Source organism: Apium graveolens, chromosome 2, assembly GCF_009905375.1.
Source record: "Apium graveolens cultivar Ventura chromosome 2, ASM990537v1, whole genome shotgun sequence".
Lineage (NCBI taxonomy): Eukaryota > Viridiplantae > Streptophyta > Magnoliopsida > Apiales > Apiaceae > Apium > Apium graveolens.
The window spans coordinates 172,901,056-172,928,374 of record NC_133648.1 but is presented as its reverse complement, the minus strand read 5'-3'; the positions used below and the strand labels follow the sequence as shown (position 1 = coordinate 172,928,374).

Sequence of the window (27,319 nt, the reverse complement as noted above, 5' to 3'; positions counted from 1 at the left end):
AATTCTCAATAATTTTATGTTGCCATTTTGTTCATCAAAGAAGTTTGATTTTTGTAATTCTTGTTCAAGCAATAAAAGCCACAGATTGTCATTTTTTCCTACGTCTCTCAAAAGTATTCATCCATTACAAATTATATATAGTGATTTTTGGGGGCCATCACCTGTATTGTCTGTTGTTAAAATTCGGTATTATGTGATTTTTGTAGATCATCACACTAAATATTTCTGGCTATATACCCTAAAAAATAAAAGTGATGTTCTGACTATTTTTCCATAATTCCAGACATTAGTGGAAAGGTTTTTTAATCATAAAATAAAATCACTATACACCGACGGCGGAGGTGAGTTTGAAAGTTTAAAGTCTTACTTGGCCTCTCATGGCATTGAACATCTTAAGTCTCCCCTATACACACCTCAACGTGTCGCCTTTACAGAAAGGAGGCACCGTCATATTATTGAAACTGCCCGTACTATACTACATCAAGCTCACCTTCCTTCAGTGTTCTGGTCATTTGCATGTCGTCAAGCAACCTTGTTAGGTCACACACACTGTAGAGGGGGTGAATACAGTGTATAATACAATCAAATCGAACTTTAAAATCTTAAGTAACAGAAACAAACTTTATTAAAACAATAATCTCTGTTACAGTATGGAACTGTTACCTCTCAGTGATGAACAAATATCACGAGAGCTGCTAGGGTTACAATGAATAATCTTCTCGAATATGATAACACTTATAGTGTAAACCCTATGTCTGTGTTTATATACTACACAATTACAAGATAATCGCTAATTGATATGGAATATAATTCTGCTTCCTAAAATATATCAATCAGATATCTTTTCTTCCAAGTATCCCATTCTTCACGGAACTCCTTCTTCATGCATATCTCTTCTTATGTTTATCTTGATCTTCTTTCCTTTAATCAGCTACTGTCCTTATCTGATCGTCCTTCAGCACTTAAGTTCTGATATCTAACTTCTGATGATTATCTCCTGATAATATAAGTACTGATATCCTTAAGTCCTGACTTCCAGTATAAATACTGATCAACGGTTAAGTACTGATTTGTCCTGTTAAATAAGATCTGAAATCTAAACATAAAATATATTAGCCATGACATTATCAAATATATCTAACAATCTCCCCCAACTTGTAAATTAGCATAATATACAAGTTTAACAGATATTTGATGATGTCAAAAATATTAAGTACAAATGCATGAGAATTAGACTAGATAACTACAACTTACAGCCCTTAAAGCTTTACCAATATTCAACTTCTGATAGCAACTTCAGTCTGTACAAATATCACAATTTAAGCAGTTATAGATCTTCGACTTGGCTTCATCATCTGATCTCTCTGATGTCAGGAGTTGTTCTGAGATAGTTCTTCAACAAACATTTCTCAGCATATCTGAGTTCATCAATCATTCTCCTTTTGGCATCTTTAAGCTCTGCAGTATCTTCACCAATTTGAAAGATTGCAGCTCTGAGATCATTGATCTTTGCTTTTCTTATATCCTGATCCAGTCTGATCAAATAAGCTTTATCAGACTCAAGATTGAATTCAACAGCCCTGTACCCCAGAAAGGTAGTTATAATCTTAGCAGCGTTGGGCTTCATTTAACCTATATCACCATTGTGATCTCTGTACTTTGGAACGTATGTGCTGTCAGACTTAACAGAATAAAGCCTTTTCTGTCTCTGAATCTGTTCTTTCAAATAGTTTGCAGCAGTTCCTGTTATTCTGTCATCCACTTGAAGTAAGAATAGTATATGCTCCAATTTTTTAAAATACTTCAATGGAATGGCATTTTGTCTTATATGATAAACCCTACCATCTGTCATGAAATACAACATGATGTATTCTTTCAAGTAGGTATGGTAAACCATCTGTACAGATTTCAGTTGATTCAATCTCTCAGGAGTTGCTCCAATACCTGGTTCACTCAAGGAAGTTGGATCATTGGTAGTGTTATGTATTCTTCTTTCGTCAGCACTTCCCAATCCAGTTTTATCTCTTGCTTCCTTTCTAGTAACTACTCTAGCTTCAAAACCACTTGCAATAGTCTTCAAAGGTTGAGTCTGTTTTGCTTTAGTGAATCCTGGTAGGAGTGTCTTTGGTCTATCTTCTGATATCAAGTTAACTTGAGCTATGTCAGAGGTTACTTGCTTCTTCTGAATATCAGAACTTACAATTTCTTGACTCTGAACAACTTGAGTCATGTCAGAGGTTGTTTTAAGAATTTTTCTTGAAGTCAGAGCAAGATTATCCTTTTCATCAGTAATTTCTTCATCCTCTGGAGGCACATAAACCTTGATAGGTTCACCAACCTTTTCTTTACCCTTGGATCTTGGATCTATCTGTGGTTGTGATCTAGCAAATGTTGCTTCAGTATATGTCCTTTCTTTGATCACAATGCCTTTGAGTTTTGGAAGAGGCTTTTTACCAGAAGCTTCAGATTTAGATGCGACTTTCTCTGATTTAAGTCTGGCTTCTTCTTCCATTAAACTTTCCAAGTCCATTCCTGGATTTTCCTGAAGAAATAACTGTCTTGACATTTCCTCATCAAGATATAAAAGTTCATCAGAACTTATCCTTTTACCAGCAGCAGAACTTATTCTTTTCCCAGTATCAGAACTTGTCCTGTGACTTGTGATTTCAGCTTTTCTTGATGTGAATCTTCTACCTTGACTATGACCTCTACCCTTTCCAGGGTTTCCTTGATCATCTTTTTCATCATCCTTCCCTGTCAGTGTCTTGTCAGTCTTGCATTTGGACTTAATTACTTTCTCCCCCTTTTTGGCATCAGCAGGTAGTAGAAGAGAGATAAGCAATTCCACTGAGGATTGGATTTCAGTCAGTTGTGATTGCTGAGAAGCTTGATTTTTCAGAATATCATCAATCTGAGCTTGTTGATGATCTTGAGTCTTCTCAATATAAGCAATCCTGTCAATGGTAGGTTGGAAGAATTTTTTCTTATCAATTTTCCAAACTTGTTCCTGTTTGATAAATTCTTCCTGAATCTTGTGTAGCTCTGCATGAGTAGTTGAGTGAAGACCTTGTAGATGTTTAGTACTCAATGCAGTGACTCTAAGCTGGGTTTTGAAATCATCAGAATTTAACATTTCATCAGCTTTAGTCAAGTGCTCAGCAAGATGCTTTGCAGATGGAACACATGAAACTGAGTTACATTCCTTAGTCCACTCCTGTCCTGCAGGAGTTCCACTCCAAGGTACTGGTGCTTCTCCGATAACAAACTTCTTAACCAGTTCAGACTTTAGAATAGTCTGTTGAGGAGCATGTCCTGAAGGACCTGCTGCATCAGCATCTGCAGTTGGAGCAGCATCACCAGTATCTCCAGCATTTGCAGCATCAGAACTTAAAGAATCAGTATCTTCTGATAAGACAACAGTGTGAGTAGCAATGGAGGTTTCAGTATCCTCTAATTGCTGATCTGGTTCTAAGTTCTGATCAACAGCCAAATCCTAATGCTCACCTAAAGTCTGATCATCAGCATCATGATACAGAGAAGGTGTTGTTGATAACTCTGGAGTTTGAACAGCATCAGTAACAGGTGTTGTTGAAGGATTAGTTGCAGGTGGAGCTTCTAAGAGAATTACTTCAGGCACAACCAAGTTTTGAACATCAATATTAGCACTTGTTCCTGGATCAACAGAAGACACAGATAGTGTGTTAGCCTTTTCAGAAACAGCTTCCTTAGATGGAGTTGATGGAGAAGAAGTGACTGGAGCAAATTCCTTGCCTTGTGAGATCAGAGATTCCTGATCCCCTTCCTTAGCTGCTTCCTCTTCAGCATCTGAAACTGGCCTTTTTGCCCTCTGTTTCTTATATCTCTTTGTTGATTTGGATTCCTTGGGAGTTTCAGGAACTGTCATTCTTCTAAGCCTTTTGAGAAGCCTAAATCCCCCAATTCCAGAATCCTTCTGAGAAGTCTTTTTCTCAGCTTCACTTACAACAGGTTCTGAAGAAGGAACATGTTCCTCAGTATCAGATTCATCTCTCAAGACAGTCCTCCTTCTCTTTTGAGGTGTTTGAGGAACAGTCTTTGTCCTCTTTGGCTTGGAGGATGAAGGCTTCACAGTAGGTGCTGAGGTTGAGGGTTGAACAATCTGTGAAGTGGAAAGATAGGATTTGAGAAATGTCCTTTCGGTAGGTTGAGTAGAATGAGTGGTAGGTGCTGAGGATGATGGTTTTGGGGTGTTTGTTGTTGGTTGGACATCAGAGTAAAAAGATCTATAAGTATCAGGATCAGCATTTACTAGGATCTGTTTTACAAACTGAGGAATCTGTAATGGTCTAACCACTGATTTCTTAGTGTCAGCATTTACCAGGTCATTAAAGTAGCGTTTTGCAACTTTAAAAGGTGGGGTTGAGGAACTGACTAATTGAGGTTCATCAATACAAAAAGTATAAATAAGTTGACAGAATCTAGCAAAATAGACAACATTCCTATCCTCTGTCACCCTATCCCTAATAAAACCAATTATACCAGTTGCAAAATCAAAATGAGTTTGATTGATAATAGCATACCCGATGTGCTGACTCAGAATTGGGATAGCATCAAAATTCGAACATTTGTTCCCAAAAGCTTTGGTGATGCAGTCGAAGAAGAAGCTCCATTCTCTTCTAATATGAGCCCGTTTCAACTGCACAAGTTTTACCAAACTTCTTTCATATCCCAAATTAGCCATTAACTCCTGAAGAGCTGATTCCTCTGGAATTGAAAAAGTACACTCTTCTGGGAGATGTAGAGCCCTACGTATTATACCAGGAGTAACTGCATAAGATAAATCACCCACTTCGAAAATAATACTGGGAGTGCCATGTTTACCACCATCATCAAAGTGCCCAGTCCGCCAAAACGTCAGAACTTGTTGGCTCGAAAAGACTGAAGGCTGGGTTAATGCATACCCAATCTCACTGTGTGCAAGAAGATCTTGCACAAAATGTAATTCAGATGGAGCTTCAGCATGATCAAGAATTGCAGCATAGTTGTTTGGAACAAACTTAGCTCCATCAATAATTAAATCCTTAGGTGCCATGTGAAAAATTTAGATGAAAAAGTGCCTGTTAGGTGTTTGATAAAATGTCTGTATGAAAAACCAACGTGAGAAGATGAGAGAAAGTGAGAGTAAAAGCAAGTAGAGAGAAAAAAAATACGAAGGAAATAAAAGATTAAATAAATCCTCTCTCTGTCGTACTTATACTCTGAAAAAAAATGTTACCGTTGGACACTTGTCAGACATGCAGTAATAACGGATAGTTACTGGGCTCGAGAAAACAGTAATTATTACTTACCCACTCGCCTGTTTTCAAGGAAAAAACTGTTCCACTTACCCATATATGCCATTAATTAAGGTGAAACAGTTTTAATTCAAAATTGAAGCCGTTTCCACTTATGGAATTATTTTTCACTGCAACATTAATATTCTGAAAATAAGTCAAGTGAAAATGACCAAGATAAATCATATGAATAAGTACTGATAAAGGAAAGTCAGAACTTAAATTTAAACAGAATTTATATGGTCATCAAAATATCAATCAGGATTTATCAATGCATTACAAAATAACTTAGAGACAAATTCTTGAAGCAAAAACAAATTTCATTAATATATCAAGAGAATACATTCATGAAATTGAAATTACATCAGTACTTATACAAGATTTCCCTAAGCTACTAAACCTAACATCAACAGCCTTAGTCCTAGCTAAGAAGCCTGACAAAGCTGATGATGAAGAAAAACAGGAAGAAGACGAGATTAAATCATTTCTTCTTCCTACTCTCGACAAACAGAATGGCGAGTCGGATGATTCGCTTTTGCTGGTGGAGAGCTTCCAGCCTTTCCTCCTCCAATCGCTCCAGATGGCGATGGTAATCCATATAGAAGAACAGGAGGTGGGTCAGTACCTCCTGTGGGACAGAGTCCTTTATCTCCTCAGGAATGGCCGTGACGTGCCATTCCTGCTGCCAATCGGCACAGCTTAGCTCCATATTGAAGTTTTGGTAGTTCAAAAACATGTTGTATCTGACCATTGTGTGTTTGAAAGAAAAAGTATGAAGGTAAGTTTGTGAGAAAGAATTTGATGGGAAGGCTGATGTGAAGTGGCTGCTTATATAGGTAAGAGAATGCCAGGAGACATAAAAGTATTTAATGCTGACAGGTAGAATTAATTCTACCTCGTCTCCCTAGAATTTGGAAAAAGAATAACATTCATTGGAAGGAGAAAACATGGTTGAATGCGCACAAGAAACAAGTAAGAGTGGATTGTTCAAGTACGAATACCATTAACCCTAACCATAGTGACTATTAATCTTCCACTTTAACATATTCTAGTTTGAACTGAGACTGTTATCAAATTTTATCCACAGATAAGTTAAGTAAAGAATTAGACTCTAATATCAGAACTTAGACTTATATCAGAACTTAACAGTCATCAGAACATAATTTCTTAACTCGAGAAAGGAATGCCTATCTGAGTAAATCCTCATACAAGGTCTGAGTTATACTCTTCAGAACTTAATCGTCAGAATATGCCACCAGAACTTGTCCTCAGAGTTAGTGCAAAATGACACAATGACTGTTTATCTAAAATAACATAGACCACCACAGTAATTTTCATCATTCAGATGGAGTGATTAGTGTGTGCATTAAGCTAAATTCCAGACAAGGAGTAAAGTCTGATTCACTTCAGTACATCTTAGAAATAAGGCATAACTAAAATTTTGCTAAAGAGCTGTCATTATCCTGAAACCTACTGATGAATGAGTTCATACTTGAGTCCACCTCAACTGTTTTGTGCTAATTTTATGCATCTTTTTAAATTCTATTTTACAGTGGCTTCTCAGTGTAAGTGAGTCACGATTGCTTATCAGAATTTATGCTATTATTAGAGTATTTCTCCAGTAATCATAGAGTGTGAAAAGTCACCAAGAAAATATTTTGCTTTTCTAATACATATTTACTTAATACCAGCAATGCATTTGGGTCGTCCCTTCCACATTTTTACTCTAGATCTCAAAGGAGTACCTAATTTTATTCTTTGATCCTTTTTGCTTTTTCTTGTGATAAGTGAGGTTTATCAGCACTTAGTACATTCAGCGGTTTTACTAGTATCAGAACTTAACAGATGAGTAGCATTATTTTAATTTGTGACTTAGTAATAAGATAAACAAAGTAAACTCAACTAAGCTCAATTATCAGAATTTGCTTGTGACATAAGATTTCCACAGAAATAATTACTTCTTATATGGGATCATCTGTTTATTGAAGACTACTAGGTCAGTATATAGCACAGTTATCCTCATATGATTGAATAGTTACTTAAACAGACATATCACTTATCAGAGTTTAGAAACATATATCAGACAACAATCAGTACTTGAACGCATATTTCAATTAATCACAGAATACACAAAGAGATTACATTCTGTAAATACTGATCATAAACTCGAATGAAACAGAACAAAACTAGACAGATTTAGAAAAAGAACCTGAAACCATTCCAAGTTCATTTACCAATCTTGTAAAAGTGACTTCACACTGTGGTTTTGTGAAGATATCTGCTAGTTGTTGATCTGTTGGAACAAAGTGCAATTCCACTGTACCTTCATCCACATGTTCCCTTATGAAGTGGTACCTGATGCTGATGTGCTTTGTCATAGAGTGTTGAACTGGATTACCTGTCATAGCAATAACACTTTGATTATCACAGTAAATAGGGATTTTGAAATAAGTTAACCCATAATCCAGTAACTGATTCTTCATCCAAAGAATCTGTGCACAACAGCTTCCTGCAGCAATATACTCTACTTCTGCAGTTGATGTGGAAATTGACTTTTGTTTCTTGCTGAACCAAGAAACCAATCTGCCTCCAAGAAATTGGCAGCTTCCACTTGTGCTTTTCCTGTCAATTTTACAACCTACAAAATCTGCATCTGAGTAACCTATTAGTTTAAAATATGATTCTCTAGGATACCACAATCCCAGATCAGCTGTTCCTTTAAGATACTTAAAGATTCTTTTCACAGCTGTTAAGTGAGGTTCTCTTGGATCTGCTTGAAATCTTGCACAAAGACAGGTAGCATACATGATATCAGGTCTACTAGCAGTTAGATAGAGTAGAGAGCCAATCATACCTCTGTAATCAGTAATATCTACTGATTTACCAGTATCCTTATCCAGTTTTGTTGCAGTGGCCATGGGAGTGGATGCACTTGAACAATCTTGTATTCCGAATTTCTTTAGCAAGTTTCTGGTGTACTTAGTTTGACAAATAAAAGTGTCTTCGTCATTCTGCTTGACTTGAAGGCCCGGAAAATAGCTAAGTTCCCCCATCATACTCATCTGATATCTTGACTGCATCAGTTTGGCAAACTTCTTGCAAAGTCTGTCATTTGTAGACCCAAAAATGATATCATCAACATAAATCTGGACGAGAAGTAAGTCCTTTTCATGGTTGAGGTAGAACAGTATTTTGTCTATTGTTCCTCTGTTGAATCCACTTTCCAGAAGAAACTGAGCTAAAGTCTCATACCATACTCTAGGAGCTTGCTTAAGTCCATAAAGTGCTTTATCAAGCCTGTAGACATAATCTGAATATTTGGAATCTACAAAGCCTGGAGGTTGTTCAACATATACTTCCTCCTCCAATTCTCCATTGAGAAAAGCACTTTTCACATCCATTTGAAAGACAGTAAACTTTTTGTGAGCAGCATAAGCCAAAAATATCCTTATGGCTTCTGACCTAGCAACTGTTGCAAATGTTTCATCATAATCAATTCCCTCTTGTTGAGAATATCCTTTTGCAACCAGCCTTGCCTTATTCCTTGTAATTATGTCATCACTGTCAGTTTTGTTTCTAAATACCCACTTTGTACCAACAACAGATCTATCCTTTGGTCTTGGCACTAGGGTCCAGACTTTGTTTCTTTCAAACTCATTTAACTCTTCCTGCATTGCTTGCACCCAATCAGCATCTTGAAGAGCTTCTTCCACTTTCTTTGGCTCAGTCTGAGAGAGAAAAGAATTGTAAAGACATTCATTTGAAGTACCTGTTCTAGTTCTGACACCTGCATCAGGATTTCCAATTATCAAATCAGGTGTATGTGACTTTGTCCACTTCCTTGCAGATGGAAGGTTTTCTCTAGAACTGGATGCTCCCCCATGATCCATGCTGTCTTCATTTTCATTTTCTGATGCTCCCCCTGAAACTATGCTCTCTAAGTTGGATTCTTCAGAATTTAGATTTTCAGCACTATCAGAACTTGGCTTATCAGAACTTGACGAATCAGAACTTGAAGAGCCAGATGTATGTTTTGATGTTTCTTGAGATGTGGTAGGATCTTGAGTATGCTCCCCCTGAATTGGTGCATCTTCCTTTGACGTAGTCACCACAGTTTCAATAACATCAGAGTTTAATCCATTAGAGTTTACAGTATCAGGACTTAGACTGTCAGGATTTTCAGTATCAGAATTTGAGTCTTCATTTTTAAATCTCAGCTGATCATGATCAATGAAATCTTCAAGACCAGTAATCTTCTTGTCATCAAAAGAGACATTAATAGATTCCATGACCACTTTTGTTCTCAAATTATACACTCTGAAGGCTTTTGTGGAAAGTGGATATCCAACAAAGATTCCTTCATCAGCTTTTAGATCAAACTTGGATAGCTGTTCAGGATGAGTCTTGAGAACAAAATACTTGCATCCAAATACATGAAAGTACTTCAGATTTGGCTTCTTTTTCTTCACCATCTCATATGGTGTTTTTCCATGCTTGTTAATAAGTGTTGCATTTTGAGTAAAACAAGCAGTCTGCATAGCTTCAGCCCAGAAATAGGTTGGAAGCTTTGCTTCTTCAAGCATTGTACGTGCAGCTTCAATGAGAGTTCTATTCTTTCTTTCAACAACTCCATTTTGCTGTGGAGTTCCAGGAGCAGAAAATTCCTGCTTTATTCCATGGTTTTTGCAAAACTCTTCCATCATCAAATTCTTGAACTCAGTGTCATTATCACTCCTTAAGATTTTCACAGAATCTTTGAGCAATTTATCCAGATGTTTGATATGATCAATCAAGATAGATGCCGTTTCACTTTTTGTGTGCAGGAAATACACCCATGTGTATCTGGTGAACTCATCCACTATGACCAACGCATACTTCTTCTTTGCAATAGACATGACATTCACTGGACCAAATAGATCAACATGTAATAGATGATAAGGCTCAAGAATTGATGATTCAGTCTTGCTCTTGAATGAAGATTTTCTTTGTTTGGCCTTCTGACATGAATCACAAAGACCATCAGGAGCAAATACTGACTTTGGCAATCCTCTCACAAGATCTTTCTTGACCAGTTCATTTATATTGTTGAAATTTAAATGAGAGAGTTTCTTGTGCCAATTTCAGCTTTCTTCAATTGATGCTCTACTCATCAGACAGATTGCAGAACCATCAGTACTTGTTGAAAGCTTAGCTTCATAAATGTTATCATGCCTGTATCCTTTCAGAACAACTTTGCCTTTAGATTTACTCACAATTTCATAGTGTTCTTCAAAGAAATCAACATGATAACCTCTATCACAGATTTGACTTATACTCAGCAGATTGTGTTTAAGTCCTGAGACTAGAGCTACATCTTTAATTATGACATTCCCAAGATTGATATTGCCATATCCCAATGTTTTTCCAATGTTGCCATCTCCATAGGAAACACTTGGGCCAGCTTTCTCCACAAAGTCTGATAGGAGGGCCTTATTTCCAGTCATATGTCCTGAGCATCCACTGTCTAGAACTAGAATATTTTTCATGTTGCCCTGCAATCACAAAGACCACTAATTATTAGTTTTAAGGACCCAGACTTGCTTGGATCCTTTGGTCTTATTGAGTTTGTTAACATTTGCAGCGGATTTAGCATCAGAGTTTATGTTAACATTTTTCTTTTCAAAACTTACATTATCGGACTTTGAATCAGAATTTACACTAGAAGGAACAATGGAAACTTTCTTCAAAGAAGGTTTTATTTGATAATAATCATAGTAAAAACTATGATATTCCTTACAAGTATAAATGGAATGCCATAAACTACCACAATGAAAATAAGGATTTTGTGGTTTGTATCTAACAGACTGACTCTTAACTCCTAATTTTGAAGGTAAGGAGTTAATATTCTTATTCTTCCTGCAAAAAGAAGCCAGATGATTAGAACTTCCACAATTATGACATGTTTTCCTAGGAGCATCAGGAACAGGTTTATAATTATTGCTTTTATTCACACCTTCCTTTCCATTCCTATTTTTCCTAGGTGATTTTACCTTGTTTGCATTCTTAACATCTTTCAGCTTATGTTTAAGCTGCTTCTTTGTCATTAAGCCTATGTTTACTTCAGCTGTCTTTTCCTGTTTTAGTTTGTCAGAAGTTAATTTTCTTTAACTTCTGATTTCTCATTTTCAGACTTTACAGTTACAAACTTAACAGGTTTTAACTTTGGCTTTTGCTTAACAACAGGCTTAATTTCTTCAGTACCTTTATCATTCTTATCCTCTCCATAACCTAAGCCCTCTTTCCAGTTTCCACTACTTAGCAAATTTTGAGTTGTTTTGCCAGAATTAATCCAAGTTCTGATAATCTCTCTTTCCTTTTCTAACTCAGTTTTTAGAGATTCATTCATTTTTAGCACTTCATCCCTAACATAGAAAGCATCATCTCTATCCTTCCGAGTTTGATGAAACATGACTAACTCTTTTTCTAAGAAATCATTTCTTTTCTTAAAAGCAAGATTTTCAGAAGTTAATCTTTCACATGTTAAAGTTTGATCTCTATAACTAACAAACATGATTTTAAGATATCTTCTCAACTCATTAATATCATCAGTATGAAAAGCATAAGTAGTCTGAGGTACCTTTGTTTCAGCAGCTTCAGAACTGCTCTCAGCACTTTCTTTATCAGCATTTGCCATTAATGCATAGTTCTCCTCACTTTCAGAGTCTGAGGTGTCTGTCCAGCTTTTCTGCTTTGTGACAAGAGCCTTGCCTTTGTCACCCTTTACCTTTTTGCAATCAGGAGATATGTGGCCTTTCTCACCACAGTTATAGCATTTAACATTGGTATAATCTCCTCTGTCAGACTTTCCTCCTCTGCCTTCAGATCTTCTGAAATTCTTTTTATCAGAACTTATGCCTTTCCTGAAAAACTTCTTTCCCTTCCTGAACTTCCTGTATGCAATCTTTGTGATTCCTTTCACCATAAGAGCACACAGCTTCATAAGAGCACACAGCTTCATCATCTCCTCATCAGCATCAGTCTCAGGCAAGCTTTCAGAATCTGAGTCATCATCACTTTCAGAACTTGATGACTCAGTATCAGACTTTATAACAAGAGTTTTACCCTTGTCTTTCCTTGAGGAAGCTGCTTTGGGGAATTCTTCTTCAGCCTTAAGAGCAACTGTCCTTGACTTTCCTCCTTTCCTCTTGCTTCTTTGTTCCATCTCAAGTTCATGAGTCTTGAGCATTTCATAGATTTTATCAAGAGTTGTTTCATCAAGATTGTAGTTGTCTCTTATTGTTGTTGCCTTCAAATCCCAGCATTCAGGAAGAGCTAACAGGAATTTAAGGTTTGAATCTTCAAGATCATACTCTTTATCAACCAATGACAAATCATTCAAAAGTTTGACAAATCTATCATATAAATCATTCAATGACTCATTAGTCTTTGAGTCAAAGTGTTCATACTCTTGAGTGAGTATTGTCTTCCTGTTCTTCTTAATTGTGTTAGTTCCCTGACACCTTGTTTCCAGAGCATCCCATATCTCCTTAGCAGTCTTGCAGTTGATGACCCTGTTTGACATTACATTATCAATGGCACTATGCAGTAAGTGTCGTACCTTAGCATCCTTAGCAATTGATGCTATATCTTCAGCAGTATAATCACTCCTTTCCTTTGGTACAGTCTTTGCTGCTTCACCTGCAACTGCAACAGCAAGCTTGATTGGTTTGTGAGGCCCTTCCTTGATTCTATCAAGGTATTCTGGATCTGTTGCTTCCAGGAACATGGTCATCCTTACCTTCCATATGGGATATTCAGATGGTCTCAGTATGGGAACTCTGATGGTCTCATACCGACTCTGAATTTGTATCTTTGGTGGTTCCTCAGTTTTGGTAGGCTTAGTTGGAGTTTCTATGTCAGACATGATTGTGTTTGGATCTTTAACTGTATGTGTGTTAACAGATAAGCTCTGATACCACTTGTTAGGTCACACACACTGTAGAGGGGGTGAATACAGTGTATAATACAATCAAATCGAACTTTAAAATCTTAAGTAACAGAAAACAAACTTTATTAAAATAATAAACTCTGTTACAGTATGGAACTGTTACCTCTCAGTGATGAACAAATATCACGAGAGCTGCTAGGGTTACAATGAATAATCTTCTCGAATATGATAACACTTATAGTGTAAACCCTATGTCTGTGTTTATATACTACATAGTTACAAGATAATCGCTAATTGATATGGAATATAATTCTGCTTCCTAAAATATATCAATCAGATATCTTTTCTTCCAAGTATCCCATTCTTCACGAAACTCCTTCTTCATGCATATCTCTTCTTATGTTTATCTTGATCTTCTTTCCTTTAATCAGCTACTGTCCTTATCTGATCGTCCTTCAGCACTTAAGTTCTGATATCTAACTTTTGATGATTATCTCCTGATAAAATAAGTACTGATATCCTTAAGTCCTGACTTCCAGTATAAATACTGATCAACGGTTAAGTACTGATTTGTCCTGTTAAATAAGATCTGAAATCTAAACATAAAATATATTAGACATGACATTATCAAATATATCTAACAAACCTATCTCATCAATAGACTTCCCACTCAGATTAATGGAAATGTGTCACCATATCAGTGTCTTTTTGCACAACCCCCTAATTACGACACTATTCGTGTATTTGGGTGTTTATGTTACCCGTGGCTTAAACCGTATGCTAGTTCAAAGTTACAACCTCGATCCACGCCATGTGTATATCTCGGTTTTTCAACACAGTATTATGCTCATTTATGATTTGATCCAGTCACCTCGAAGATACACACCTCTCATAATGTTCTTTTTTATGAAAATACATTTTCATACATAAAAATGTTTGCCTCTTATCAGTCTTGTTCTCAGAACATAGAGTGGGTACCTGTTGCTGACACAGATTTCTCGTCTTTTTCCACATCGTCACTTTCGTCCTCTGATTTGTCAGATATTCCTCCTCTCATACTAGTCGAATTCCCCAATACACAACATGCAGAGTCGCCATCAATTTGGACTGCGTCTTCAGATGGCTCAGTATCTATGTTACAATCAGAGTTTGAGTCCCCTATTTCAGGTATACAACATGCCTCAATGTCTTCGCCTACAAGATAAAATCATCAACACACACCTTCTATTGGACTGTCACTCGATATAAACATCAATGAGACATCAGAACCACATATAACCTCCCCACCAGGTCCTTCTAGAATGACTACAAGGTCTCAGAATCAAATATACAAACCAAACAAGTTTTATGGTTTTGTGGTTGACTCATAGGTACCATTCACTTCTTCTTCATTCAAATAAGCACAAAAATATCCTCATTGGCGCAGTGTTATGAAAGACGAACATGATGCATTAATTCGCAACAAGACATGGACCTTGGTACCCCCAGATAAGGCCAAAAATGTTGTGGATTGTAAATGAGTTTTTAAAATTAAGTACAAACCCGATGGTTCAATCGATAGGTACAAAGCATGTCTTGTGGCTAAAGGATTTACACAACGTCCGGGTATTGATTTTCACTCTACTTTCAGTCCGGTAATAAAAGCAACCACGGTTAGGCTTGTACTTGCAATTGCAGTTGAGAATCAGTGGCCTATACACCAGCTAGATGTAAATAATGCCTTCTTACAAGGCAGCCTTGCAGAAGAGGTATTCTTGCGGCAGCCACCAGGTTTTGTTGATAGTAAATTACCTACACTGTAAACTTCATAAAGGTATCTATGGTCTTCGGCAAGGTTCACAAACTTGGTACAACGAGCTGAAATCATTTTTGCTGCAATTGGGTTTTTTGAAATCTCATTCTGATTCTTCTTTCTTTATCTTGCATAAAGGTGACATCACAGTTTATATACTAGTGTATGTGGATGATATTGTTATTACAAGGAGCGTCTCTTCTGTCATTCAACACTATATCCGAGTTTTATCCTCCAAGTTTTCTTTAAAGGATTTGGGATCTCTTGATTATTTTCTTGGTGTTGAGATTTTTCGTCATAATGGAGGCCTCATTTTGTCCCAAACAAAGTACATCCATGATCTACTCTGGGAAACATATATGCATGAGAGCAATGGTGTTATCAATCCCATGAATGACTCTTTGGCGCTCACAATTGATCCATCTGAACCACATTTGGACATTACTGATTATAGGCGCTTTGTTGGGAAGTTGCGGTATCTGTCATTTACACGGCCTGACTTAGCTTACGCTGTGAACAAGCTATCACAATTTCTGCATTGTCCCCAAAAGTCTCACTGGCAAGCTGCTAAGCGAGTACTTCGCTATCTCAAAGCTACAAGTACGTATGGCCTGCATATACGTCGCTCCATGGTTCCTCACTTACACGTATACTCTGATTCGGATTGGGCTGGCAATATTTTAGATCGCACTTCTACTTCTGGTTATATGATTTATTATGGTGGCACACCGATCAGTTGGTCATCCAGAAAATAAAGAACAGTGGCACGCTCTTCTACTGAGGCCGAGTATCGTGCCGTTGCCAATGCTCATTACTAATTTGTTGCTTGAGTTACGTGTGTCTTTGAGTTCGAAGCCTGTTATTTACTGTGATAATGTTACTGTGATAATGTCAGTGCCATCTACTTGTGTAGACATCCTGTATTTCATAGCCGCATGAAGCATATTGTTATTGATTTTCATTTCGTGAGGGACCAAGTTCAGAGAAAATTAGTTGATGTCACACATATATTATCTACTCATTGATTATTAGGTCGCTGATGCTTTGACGAACCCTTTACCAAAGGCTATATTTCAGCGCCATGTTTCCAAGCTCGCCTTCATTGACACGACGCCGTTCATTGAGGGGGCATAATAAGTATTATACTGATTAGTTAGTTAACCTTATCAATTATAGGATATGTATCATTATAATGTATCAAGAGTTACAATTATCTCTAGTTCTAGATTTTAGGAGATCTGTTGTATTTCTTTGTTATATATCCAACTGTACTTCACTTCGAGAAAAAGAGAGGAATAGATATTTTTCTGCACTAGCTTTGTTATTAATTCCTCAGAAATTAAAGCTGTCATAATACATACTGTTTTTATAATAAAAACATTTTATTTCAATTAATAGATCACATTTAAAAATATTTACATAATATCACATTTTGCAAGTAATCTTTGTTGTCCATTAGCAAAAGAGGGGGCATAAGAAAAACGCACAAGAGCATGCCAAAGTATAGAATATATATTTTAGCAGCAAATTGATTGCAATATTTCTTACCACACCTTGTATAAAATAAATAAATGCCTCGAACACTTTCCAATAGTGAAAACTTACCACTTCTCCCAAATCTATAATTAAATCCACGTGCTGCAACATGTATAAATAGAACTTGACAGACTCTAACGGAGGAAAGAAGTACTGGACAAAGAAAACAAATGGAGAATACAAATCTTGCACCTACATTTCTTACTAGTCTTCTTCTTCAACGTTGCCTGGCTTCTCTATTATGTTTATATGCCATAACTATTCCTCACACTCAAGCTTTTGATTACAAAGATGCTCTCTCAAAAAGCATTCTCTATTTTGAAGGCCAGAGGTCAGGCTACTTACCTCCCAATCAAAGAGTTACTTGGCGCCATCACTCCGGCCTGTCCGATGGCTTCCCACAAGGAGTATGTGCTTGTCCTTGTGATTTACTTGCCAATGATAATGGCCCGAAAATCTATCACCATTAATTTACACTAACTACTCTTTTATAAACATAATAATCAACTTTGTATTCTAGCATAGTTTGATTTTTGGAGATTATATATTTTCGCTCATTTTGATCAAAGATATCATATTTATAATCAACTCAACACCTTAGCAGAGTGTAGAAGCTCATGTGTTTGTTCTGTTTTTTAAGGTGGACTTGGTAGGAGGATATTATGACGCTGGTGACAACGTGAAGTTTGGCCTGCCGATGGCATTTACCATAACATTGCTCTCATGGAGCGTTATTGAATATGGCGATCAAATATCAGATGCCGGAGAATATTACCATGCACTTGATGCAATTAAGTGGGGCACTGATTACTTCATTAAGTGCCATACTCAGCCAAACGTCCTTTGGGGCCAGGTATGCATATATAATAACCATGCAAACATAGCGTGTTTTTTCTTCTCGTGTGCTTAAAAGTCATAATTTTCTATTAAAGGTGGGAGACGGAAGAAGTGATCACCACTGTTGGCAGCGGCCAGAGGATATGACGACAGGGAGAGAAGCTTACAAGATCGACGAAAAACACCCTGGTTCTGATCTTGCAGGAGAGACGGCTGCAGCAATGGCAGCATCGTCAATTGTGTTCAGGAGAGCAAATCCACATTACTCTAACCTTCTTTTGTACCATGCAAAAGAGGTATGCTAGCTAAGAGTTTGTCTATAACCCTCCCCACCAAAACATGTAACCAATAAAAGATCAAATAATTTTGGCATCCAAAAACAATTACTAACTATGTTCAAATATGCATTGATATGTACAGATACTAAATTGGGATTGGGTTTTGCAGTTGTTTGAGTTTGCTGACAAATATAGGGGAAAGTATGATGACAGTATCGAGGTGGTTAAAGGTTACTATTCGTCGTTGAGTGGTTACAAGGATGAGTTGCTGTGGGCAGCATTGTGGTTATACAAGGCCACGGGTGAAATTGTCTACTTTGATTATGTTATAGAAAATGCTCATTCTTTTGGTGGGGTAGATTGGGCAATGGCGGAATTTAGCTGGGATGTCAAGTATGCCGGCGTTCAAATTATTGCTTCAATGGTAAATTCATGCCCTAAAATACTCTCTACCAAATGTTCTCTCAATTTTATTTACTCTACTTCATTCATTTTCTAAATGTGTGGGTCATATCTCCTAGTTGCTCGAGGAGACTATGCCTAAAGAAGATAAGCAAATACTCCATCAGTACCGCTTGAAAGCAGAGTACTACATTTGTGCATGCCTTAACAAAAACAAAGAACAAAACGTAAAACGCACCCCAAGCGGCCTCATGTTCATCCGCCCATGGAACAACTTACAATATGTTACAACCGCAACGTTCCTACTCACAGTCTACTCTGATTACCTCAAGCTCACCAATCAAGGTATCAGTTGCCCCCAAGTTTCAGTTGGTCCTGATGAGATAGCTTCATTTGTAAAATCTCAGGTTCATTACATCTTGGGATCTAATCCAATGAACAAGAGCTACTTGGTTGGGTACGGTTCAGATTATCCAAAGAGGGTGCACCATAGGGGCGCATCAACAGTCTCATACAAAGTAAAAGACAGTTTCATTGGGTGCACAGAAGGATATCATAGTTGGTATGGACGTCAAGGCCCAAACCCGAATGTTGTAATAGGAGCTGTTGTTGGTGGACCGGACAAAAATGATGGGTTTGAAGATGGAAGGGGAAATTTTATGCAGTCAGAGGCTTGCACATATAACACAGCCCCTCTAGTTGGAGTGTTTGCAAAATTGCACGGGTCAGATAAGACTATGATTGTTGACTACGAGATCAATTCCGGCTGAGATGTATATTTGGGTTTGTTTTTGTTGATGTATGTACCACTTGAATTTTCCACTACTACAACTATGTAACTGAAGTGAAGTTTATGGTAATAAATCCAAATTTCATCCATGGGATAATTTGTTTATCGAGTGAGGTTAATGAATGTTTATAGAGTGGGTGACAATCAATCTAAAGGAAATAATTTGAATATGTAAAAGGATTAGAATTAACAGCTAGCATATATAGATGTAACGTTGGCACTGAGCTAGTGGGCATCCAACTTATTAATACAGCATAGTAGTAGTAGTAATAGCAACAAGGTAGAAAGAAAGCAAGGTAGCTAGACGTGGTCTGTATTGTGAGAAGTAGCTTTACCAAAAGGTTGTTTGTAAGTTTCCTTGATGAATTCAAAATCAGAGGAGTCGCCGATGGTTGCGTCCTCCAATGCATCTTCAGCTTTATCAACCGTCTGGCTCACCACACCGTGTTTGGCCTTGTCTTGAACCACCCTTTCATAATTGGCCTTCTCTTGAGCTACCCTTTCAAATTGCTCTGCAGTAGAAGGAGCTCTAGGTAATCTCACCTGATTTTCATGCCCATCAGTAGGCTTATTTATTGTGCTTTCTTCTCCACCATTATAATTACTATATCCCTACAGCAAAGGCAACACATGAAAAAAAAAAACAAGTATTATACTGAGTCCAACTAGAACACACAAATCTATTTATATAAATTCATGGTTGATTCCCAATAACTTTAAGGCCACAAGTTTAAGAACTAAGCTAAAATGAAAAGGGGGATGAATACTGAATGTTAAAAAAATATAAAGGAATTAGCTAGTGAGACCTGGATGATGATGTTTTGGAAGCAAGCCCTGAAAGGCTTGATCAGCATCAGCGTCCTCCTCGAGCAGAGGGAAGAAGAGGTGTAAACATTCATAGTTAACAATCTTTTCATTGTAGTTGTGGATATATCGTTTCACTCGAATTTACTTTTTAACTTTAAAACTCATGTATTTAGTGTTTGTTGAAGATGCAAAGTGATGACAATTCATAAGAAACACAAAACTACAATTAGTAATAATAAAGATAGGGTCATAGGAGTAACACACGTACGTGGTTCTATACGTGCCGGTCTCCTGCTTCACCACCTCATCAAAATCCATGCAAATTCACTTCTTTTAATATGACTATCCTCTTTTTTTTATGGGATAACTGAATTTTGAGGAAAAAATTAATTATTTTTAATAAATTATATAAGTGTTTTTTCTCTCCTTTCTGCTCTAGTCGGTGTTCTAAAAATCGGTTTAAGCGGCCGCCTAGCGGCGCCTAGGCGACGCTAGGCGGTGGTAAAATGTCCCAACTCGGACCTAGGCGGTGATTTAAGCGTTTTTTTCAAAAAATCGGGTCAAAATCGGGATTAGGCGGGATAGGCGGTCAAAAATCGGTCCTAGGCGATCTAGGCGGAAAATAATTAAAAAAAATATTTTTTTTACGTTTTTATAATTTTAAATCATTAATTTCATAATTTCACAAAATATCATGTCAATTTATAATATGAAGTATTGGTAAGAAGTAAAAAAGTAATATAATATATTTATTATCTCACTTAAACTATAAAAATAACACATTATAATTAATTTAAAAGTGTGAATTAAAATATAGTTAATATTGTAAACGCAATAATTAGTACATAACGCATGTCAAATGTGTAGATATTGTTTAATACCATTCTAATTTCTTTTTTCAAACAAATATTTGACATGTTGATCATTATATAATTATAAAAATTAAAAATAATATTTATAATCCTCCGATTAATGTTCCGATTAATCGATCCGATTAATCTCCGACTTGCCGATTAATCTCTCGAAGGCACCCTCACCGCCCTGGCACGCCTAGCGATTTCTGGAACACTGGCTTTAGTACATACTAGTTGATAACACTTGCGAAACATGGGCCGAGATTAAAATAATAATAATTATAGAAATTAATTTAAATTACATATTTTTAATTAAAATATATAATAAATAAAATTGTACTATTATTACAATTTTTCTTTTGAAATTATATATATTTTTTATTAACTCAATTTTTTATAAAATAACAAACTCAACTTTATTTCTCTGTTGTCTGAAAAGATATAACTAACATTTTACTTCGAGCAATAAGCAACATGATTGACGGATAATTTAACAAAACATTAAATCAACATTACTAAATAATTACATATTATATTTCTTATTGTTAGCTGAATTTGTGTTTTATATTATATGTGATCGCATATTTTTTTAATAAAATATTCTTTATGTATGTATAAACTTTCATTTGGAGCTAAAATAAAATTTTATAATTACGAATCTAGAATTACAATGTATATACAGTTCCATTTATAAAAAAAATAATATAAATGTGGTACATAATAAAAAAATGGGTATTATTACATATAGAATTATATGTCATATATGAATAAAAATAAATAATAATATATTTAGAGCTATAATAAATTTTAAAAAGGGGTGAACCCAAAAGTTCGTGAAACCGAAAAGGCGTGACACCAAAGTACCCCTTAAAAATGAATTCTCTTATTAATAATAATAACAACTAGCTTTATAGCATGTGCAATGCGCGTGCATACTCTAGATTGTGATAATTGAAACTACTTTCCCTTATCATTGTTGACGATATATTTATGTTGTTACCTAATGGATAAATAATTTATTTGTTTATGCATATGAGCATGAGTGATTGAGCTCTGTTTGCAACTATGCTTTCGCATAAAGTAATAAATTATATTAGTATACATTTTTTGCCACTTCATAATTAAATGGGACTACGCCATAGATGACATCTAGCAACCCAAAAATATGTTACTATAGATGCCAAAAATGTTACCATTGGCCAAAAAAAGGCTATCACAACACTTTTTTGGGTGTTGGGTGTAAGGCTACGGGTATCTGTTAGGAAACATAATAAATAGAATAAATATTAAATCAGTTACGAATCTGAATAATTAGTGTGTGCATCAGTTATGGATTTCAAATGGAGGATTTGGTGGGAATAATAATATTTTAGCTTTAATCTAGGGATTGTGAGTTGAGATTGGGGTTATAAATAGGGAAACCATTTATATGTTTGAGTTATGAAGAAATAAGATTGACTTAAGTGTGTTTATGGAGAGTGGGTGGTCTCTCGAATACCACCCGATTGTGTGTGCGTGTGTTTATCAATAAAGGAATCTGTTTCTTTATATATATATATATACAAATTTAAGGACTGGACGGGTCCTAACAGTGGTATCAGAGCACGTCTGTTCTTGGGGCAACGACAAGTGCAAAACTAGTTGAAAATCGAATCGACGACTTCCAGGGGATTTTTTTTTTTTGAAAAGATGCAAGCAAAATTTTTGAAGTTGGATATTGAAAAGTTTCAAAAAGACATTTTTTTCCTCAAAGAAGGTATGGTTGCCATACTTGCAAAAATGGACAACTATAGTCGCAAGACTACTGGACCATTTTCGTCTGCTCGTGAGGATTCGCAAGGCTTGGAACAAGCCAAGAAGTCGGTCTACGAAACTGAGGAGAAGCTGAAGGGAGTAAAAGCGAATGATAGAGAGCTTAAATCAGATTTTCAAAAAAATGATTTTGGAAAACTTCAAGAAGATGAAAGGTCTCATCAGCAACCACCAGTATCGGAGGTTTTTGGGCAGACTCCATTAAATTCTGATAGTTGCAACAACAAACAAGAGACTTGTTTGTTTGATGTCTCATCGCCTCCAAACTCATCCATGGACTCTTTATCACAAAGACTTGATATATTCGAAGGCTTAAAACTTGAAGGTGGGTCGTTGAAGGCTGAAAGTTATTTTGACAGTTATTTTGAATTAGTAAACCTCTCAACGCCAACTAAGAAGGTATGGTCGGTTATAGTATACTTGAGAAATGATCTTTTGTTCTTGGACTATTGCGGGGAATGTCAGCGGCCTTCTTGTAACTGGGAGGAATTTAGAAAATTATTGGCGGAGAGGCAGGGGTTCTGGATTAGAAAGAAAAGGAAAAAGAAAGAATGAAACAATTTTCTCATTTGAACCTTGAGGACAAGGTTCAAGTTTGGGCGGCGGGTAATGTTAGGAAACATAATAAATAGAATAAATATTAAATCAGTTACGAATCTGAATAATTAGTGTGTGCATCAGTTATGGATTTCAAATGGAGGATTTGGTGGGAATAATAATATTTTAGCTTTAATCTAGGGATTGTGAGTTGAGATTGGGGTTATAAATAGGGAAGCCATTTATATGTTTGAGTTATGAAGAAATAAGATTGACTTAAGTGTGTTTATGGAGAGTGGGTGGTCTCTCGAATACCACCCGATTGTGTGTGCGTGTGTTTATCAATAAAGGAATCTGTTTCTTTATATATATATATATACAAATATAAGGACTGGACGGGTCCTAACAGTATCTTACCTAACATATGGGTCATTCCATGATAACACAACAAACTTATAGATATATTTGTGTTGCAATAGAATTACTAAACGACAAAAAAAGGTGCCCCGTGTAATAAAATAAATATGTAATTTAAAATAAATTAAATCAAATATCAATTAAATTTCTTCTTTCATTCAATATAACATCAAATATCATTCAAAATTACATCCCAAATATCGAATAATAAACAAACACCAACTAAATCTTCCTATTTCTATTACCAAAAATTAAAACTACCAATACTATCTTTTAGACCTATCTTTTAGACCTGGCCTAATATAAAATGCAAAGTCAGAAAAAGACTAAATGTGTTTCTAGTGATCATAATCTGCAGTGATATCTTCATGTGCAGCTTTTCCAAATACTCCAACTTGTGAACTTAACAACCAGCTTGGTTGCTTCTCCTGCTATTATAACTGTTCTAGCCATTGATAGTGACTATAGGCAAGCACTTTTTCATCTTAATCCTCAATCTAAAATTGAAGTAGATTAACAAATGAATATCAGATTATAATAAAACAACAACAATTAACAACATTTATTTTCTTTAAAATTACCAAAATTCAGAAAATTAAAACAATTCCCATGCATAGCAGATCTTAACACATTATTGAAGAAAAGTTCAGAAATATACACCTGAAATTCTCAAACTGTTGAATGATATTAATACTCAGCGTGAAGAGAAGTTCAGAAATATTATATGTAAAGTGAAGAAATAACAGATGATATGAAGGCAATCAAAATGCAGGAGAAGAAAGCTATCTCAGTAGCTCAGATGCAAAATATCAATAATAATGCCTTAGAAATGTCTGAGTACAATGGGAATAGATATATAAAAACTATAGTCTGGGACCTAGGATACTGAACACTACTGGACAGAAATAACAACTTCCAGGGATCCTTTTGTAAGTTTGTGCCCATCATTGTCTTATTATTGCTGAAGAGAAAAGGTTGTTGGTGTGGTCCTCTTAATAATTATATTGTTGATTGAAAGAGTCATAGAGAGCCTGAATATGCTAATTTGGCCTGATGAATAAGAAAATGAGCATGGTCAGTCGAATTACAAATTTTTTAAGTTTATCTTCTAAGAGTCCCCTAATATAACAAATTGATACTTGTTACTTCTATAATTTCAGAGATGTTTTTATTCCAAGAGAATTGTAATCGAGCATTTACAAGCTCCAGAGTTATCCATCTAGTTTATAAAAATAGTGTAGATTTTCAGAAGTTGATATAACCGGCCATTGCTCGTTACAATTGGTATATTTTTCCAATGCAATCATTTTTATTGCAATAGTCCACAACCAACAAACTAAAAGAGGCCGAGTATTTTAAATATGACAATATCAACCATTTTTTTTATAACTTGCTATCAAGGGATAAAGAGTTGTAAAGAGGTTTCATAACCTATTTAAAATAACAGTATTAGATTGTAAGAAAACCTGGGGAAGGATGTGGCCTAGAAGCTTGCGTAGGGGTCTGCTCTCAGCCAAGGGATGTTCTGCTGGAAGTTCACATAAAATTTGATTAAGCACCTGAACAAGGAATCATAATATTTATTAAATAGATGCATAAAATGTACCAGAGATGGTTACATATATATACTATACAACGGACTGTGCTTTGTAGTCACTAATAATAACTGTATTAATAAAGATAAACATATTTAGAGACATGAATACATTGACAGTAATGATATAGAAGTAGCTAGTTAGCAAAAAAAAATTAGAAAAATAGAAGTAGTCACCAGCTCATCTAAAGACACAAGCCACCAGACTTATTAAAATGCATAAATTTGAAGTGTGTTTAGTAGTTTTTGATATTCACCACGAAGGCGCTGGTGTGATAACAAACTACTAAATGATAGAAAACTTATTGGTACACACGTATCAAGGGCTAGATTTTTAGAACTGTAACTGAAGCTCTATAAATTTTTCTTAGTGTCGATTCCCCGTGTGTTTGAATTTGTTAATATGATTATGTCAAAAGAAGCAATTTAGATAATTTTAACATATCAGCATCTTAAGAATGTGTATAGCTCACCTGTTTAATATCATTTTCATAGTCAGTTGCAGTAAAATAAAACAGATCTCGTTCCAATTGAGAAAGATTCTACATAAACCTAGGACCATCACATTACAAAAGTTAAGGTTAAAGATATTCTGAAAGTTCAAATTTGTCAACAAAATAATTAGTTAAAACTTATATGTATACCAGTTATAGCAATTGCATGTACTGCCTTGAGTTTTTATTTCATAAGTCTGGCTCATGCTTCAAATGTTAACTCGAAAGCCTTGTTATTAGACAACCTAAAACCAAGCCTGATGCTGAAACCTATAAGAACATGGCAAATGAAATAACTGTATATTAAAGAAAATTTTTGGCAGAACATATCCGTAGGGGATGGAAGATTCTCGAACACTAGGCTATACCAGAAAAAAAGGGTTTTCTTCCAGCTCTGTCAATAATGAATGCGCCTAGTCCAGTAATAACAACTTGATATAACATAATTGAAACAAAGTTAAGCTCAATGAAATCAGTTTTCTCTTAATGTAATATGGTTGTCATTTGATACATGAATACATGCATAAATTATTCTACCGATATTTAAAGGAAATCCTGAGATTGTACAATTCAGGATAAACTTATCAGTTTTAACTATAAAATCAAACTACAAATATATATCATCTTTTAAGATACATTAAGATGATATCGTAAGCCCTACATTGACAAATTTAAATTACTCGCAACAAACGCAAAACTACAGCAAATGAAACAAAAATTAAGATCCAAAACTAGGTAATCAAATAAACACAACCTAGCAATGGCAGGGAAACTATAAAAAATATGTGTATGGCCTTGATACTCACAAACGATTAAACATGTGCGCTCGGATATCCTCATTTTGTACTGATTACAAATTCTTTGAAATTGCTAGTACCTGATATAAAATATTATTAGAAGGGGAAAACTTAGAGCGATGAAATAATATAAAATCAACACGGGAAATTTCACACCTGATATTTATAACTAACCATCAATTAACAATAAAATCAAAATTCCTATTTCGCTCTATTTGAGATTTATAAGAATATTCCATAAAAGACACGGAGAAATTGAGCGAGGGAGTCAAAGAAAGAAAGAAAGAAAGAGACAAAGAGATATTGAGAGAGTTTACACAAATACAGTTTAATTAGAAGATGGAAGAGCATTTATACCTCAAAATCAAATCCAATAGCTTAAAATATGTAGAGACCTTGAACCCAAATCCTTTTCAAACCCTAATTGAACCTCACTGATGTACTCCAAACCTTAATTGAATCCAACTACTTTGCTCCAAAATCTTCTCAACTTTATTGCTCGAAATCCTAATTTATTTCTCCGCATTTGATTGTGTTTGAGTGTGGAGAGAGTAAAGAGGGGAGACTTGAGTTTGATACTCTGGATGACGACAGACTGCACGGCTGGAAAGAAGAGAAGAAGCTGGTATATTAAAATGGGTTTGCAGCTGGTTTTGAAGAGTGGTGTTCAGGATTCATAGGAAATGACCCATAATACACTTTTTCCAAGTTTGATGAAGATACCCAAAAGTGGGTAAATGATTTCAGAATCAGGGTTGTTACGAGGAATCGTAAATTTTTGAATTATTTAAATATATAATTGTGGAAGTATTAATTAAATAAAACATGTGTTTTGGTTTTGACAGCAGTGTGTTGATATATACTATTTGCTTGTGATTTATTGGTGTAAAAGATTGGAATGTGTAGTTGAAAATTGAGTTATATTGTTCCGTTTTATTTTAAAAGGTGATTTTATTATAATTTTAAATCCGTAAATATTTGAATTGTCTCTAAAAATTAGTTTTATGATTTTATAATTTCAATAATTATTTTTAAAATTTTATAAAATTGAGATATCAATATTTTTATCAATTATTTAACCCTGAAGGATTTTCTGATTACATTTATATGTAAAATCTATATTTAATTTCAGA

At 35.4% G+C, this 27,319-nt stretch overlaps 2 protein-coding genes and 1 long non-coding RNA gene across 7 annotated transcripts; 1 reads left to right on the top strand and 2 right to left on the bottom strand.

The window, feature by feature from the left end:
* The first annotated feature begins 16,624 nt into the window (after positions 1-16,624).
* Positions 16,625-18,894, top strand: LOC141707993 (endoglucanase 11-like). Its single transcript, XM_074511459.1, has 5 exons — positions 16,625-16,974; positions 17,208-17,420; positions 17,500-17,700; positions 17,852-18,106; positions 18,204-18,894. The coding sequence occupies exons 1-5, from the start codon at positions 16,738-16,740 to the stop codon at positions 18,852-18,854; spliced, it is 1,557 nt and encodes a 518-aa protein (XP_074367560.1). The 5' UTR covers positions 16,625-16,737; the 3' UTR covers positions 18,855-18,894.
* A 130-nt stretch (positions 18,895-19,024) lies between these two features.
* Positions 19,025-19,889, bottom strand: LOC141707992 (uncharacterized). The gene is made up of 2 exons (XM_074511458.1): positions 19,681-19,889; positions 19,025-19,486 (listed from the first exon to the last, which is right to left on the bottom strand). Exons 1-2 carry the CDS (start codon positions 19,789-19,791, stop codon positions 19,175-19,177), a joined length of 423 nt encoding a protein of 140 aa, XP_074367559.1. The 5' UTR covers positions 19,792-19,889; the 3' UTR covers positions 19,025-19,174.
* Positions 19,890-23,437: 3,548 nt separating this feature from the next.
* On the bottom strand, positions 23,438-26,945 carry LOC141707991 (uncharacterized). 5 transcript variants are annotated; one of them, XR_012569268.1, is made up of 8 exons: positions 26,544-26,945; positions 26,196-26,266; positions 25,758-25,820; positions 25,540-25,659; positions 25,369-25,447; positions 24,768-24,860; positions 23,962-24,351; positions 23,438-23,798 (listed from the first exon to the last, which is right to left on the bottom strand). It is a non-coding gene; the product is annotated as an uncharacterized LOC141707991 (long non-coding RNA). The 5 variants fall into 5 exon arrangements; XR_012569267.1 differs by lacking the exon at positions 25,758-25,820; XR_012569271.1 differs by lacking the exons at positions 23,962-24,351; positions 25,758-25,820.
* Between the last annotated feature and the right edge of the window lie 374 nt (positions 26,946-27,319).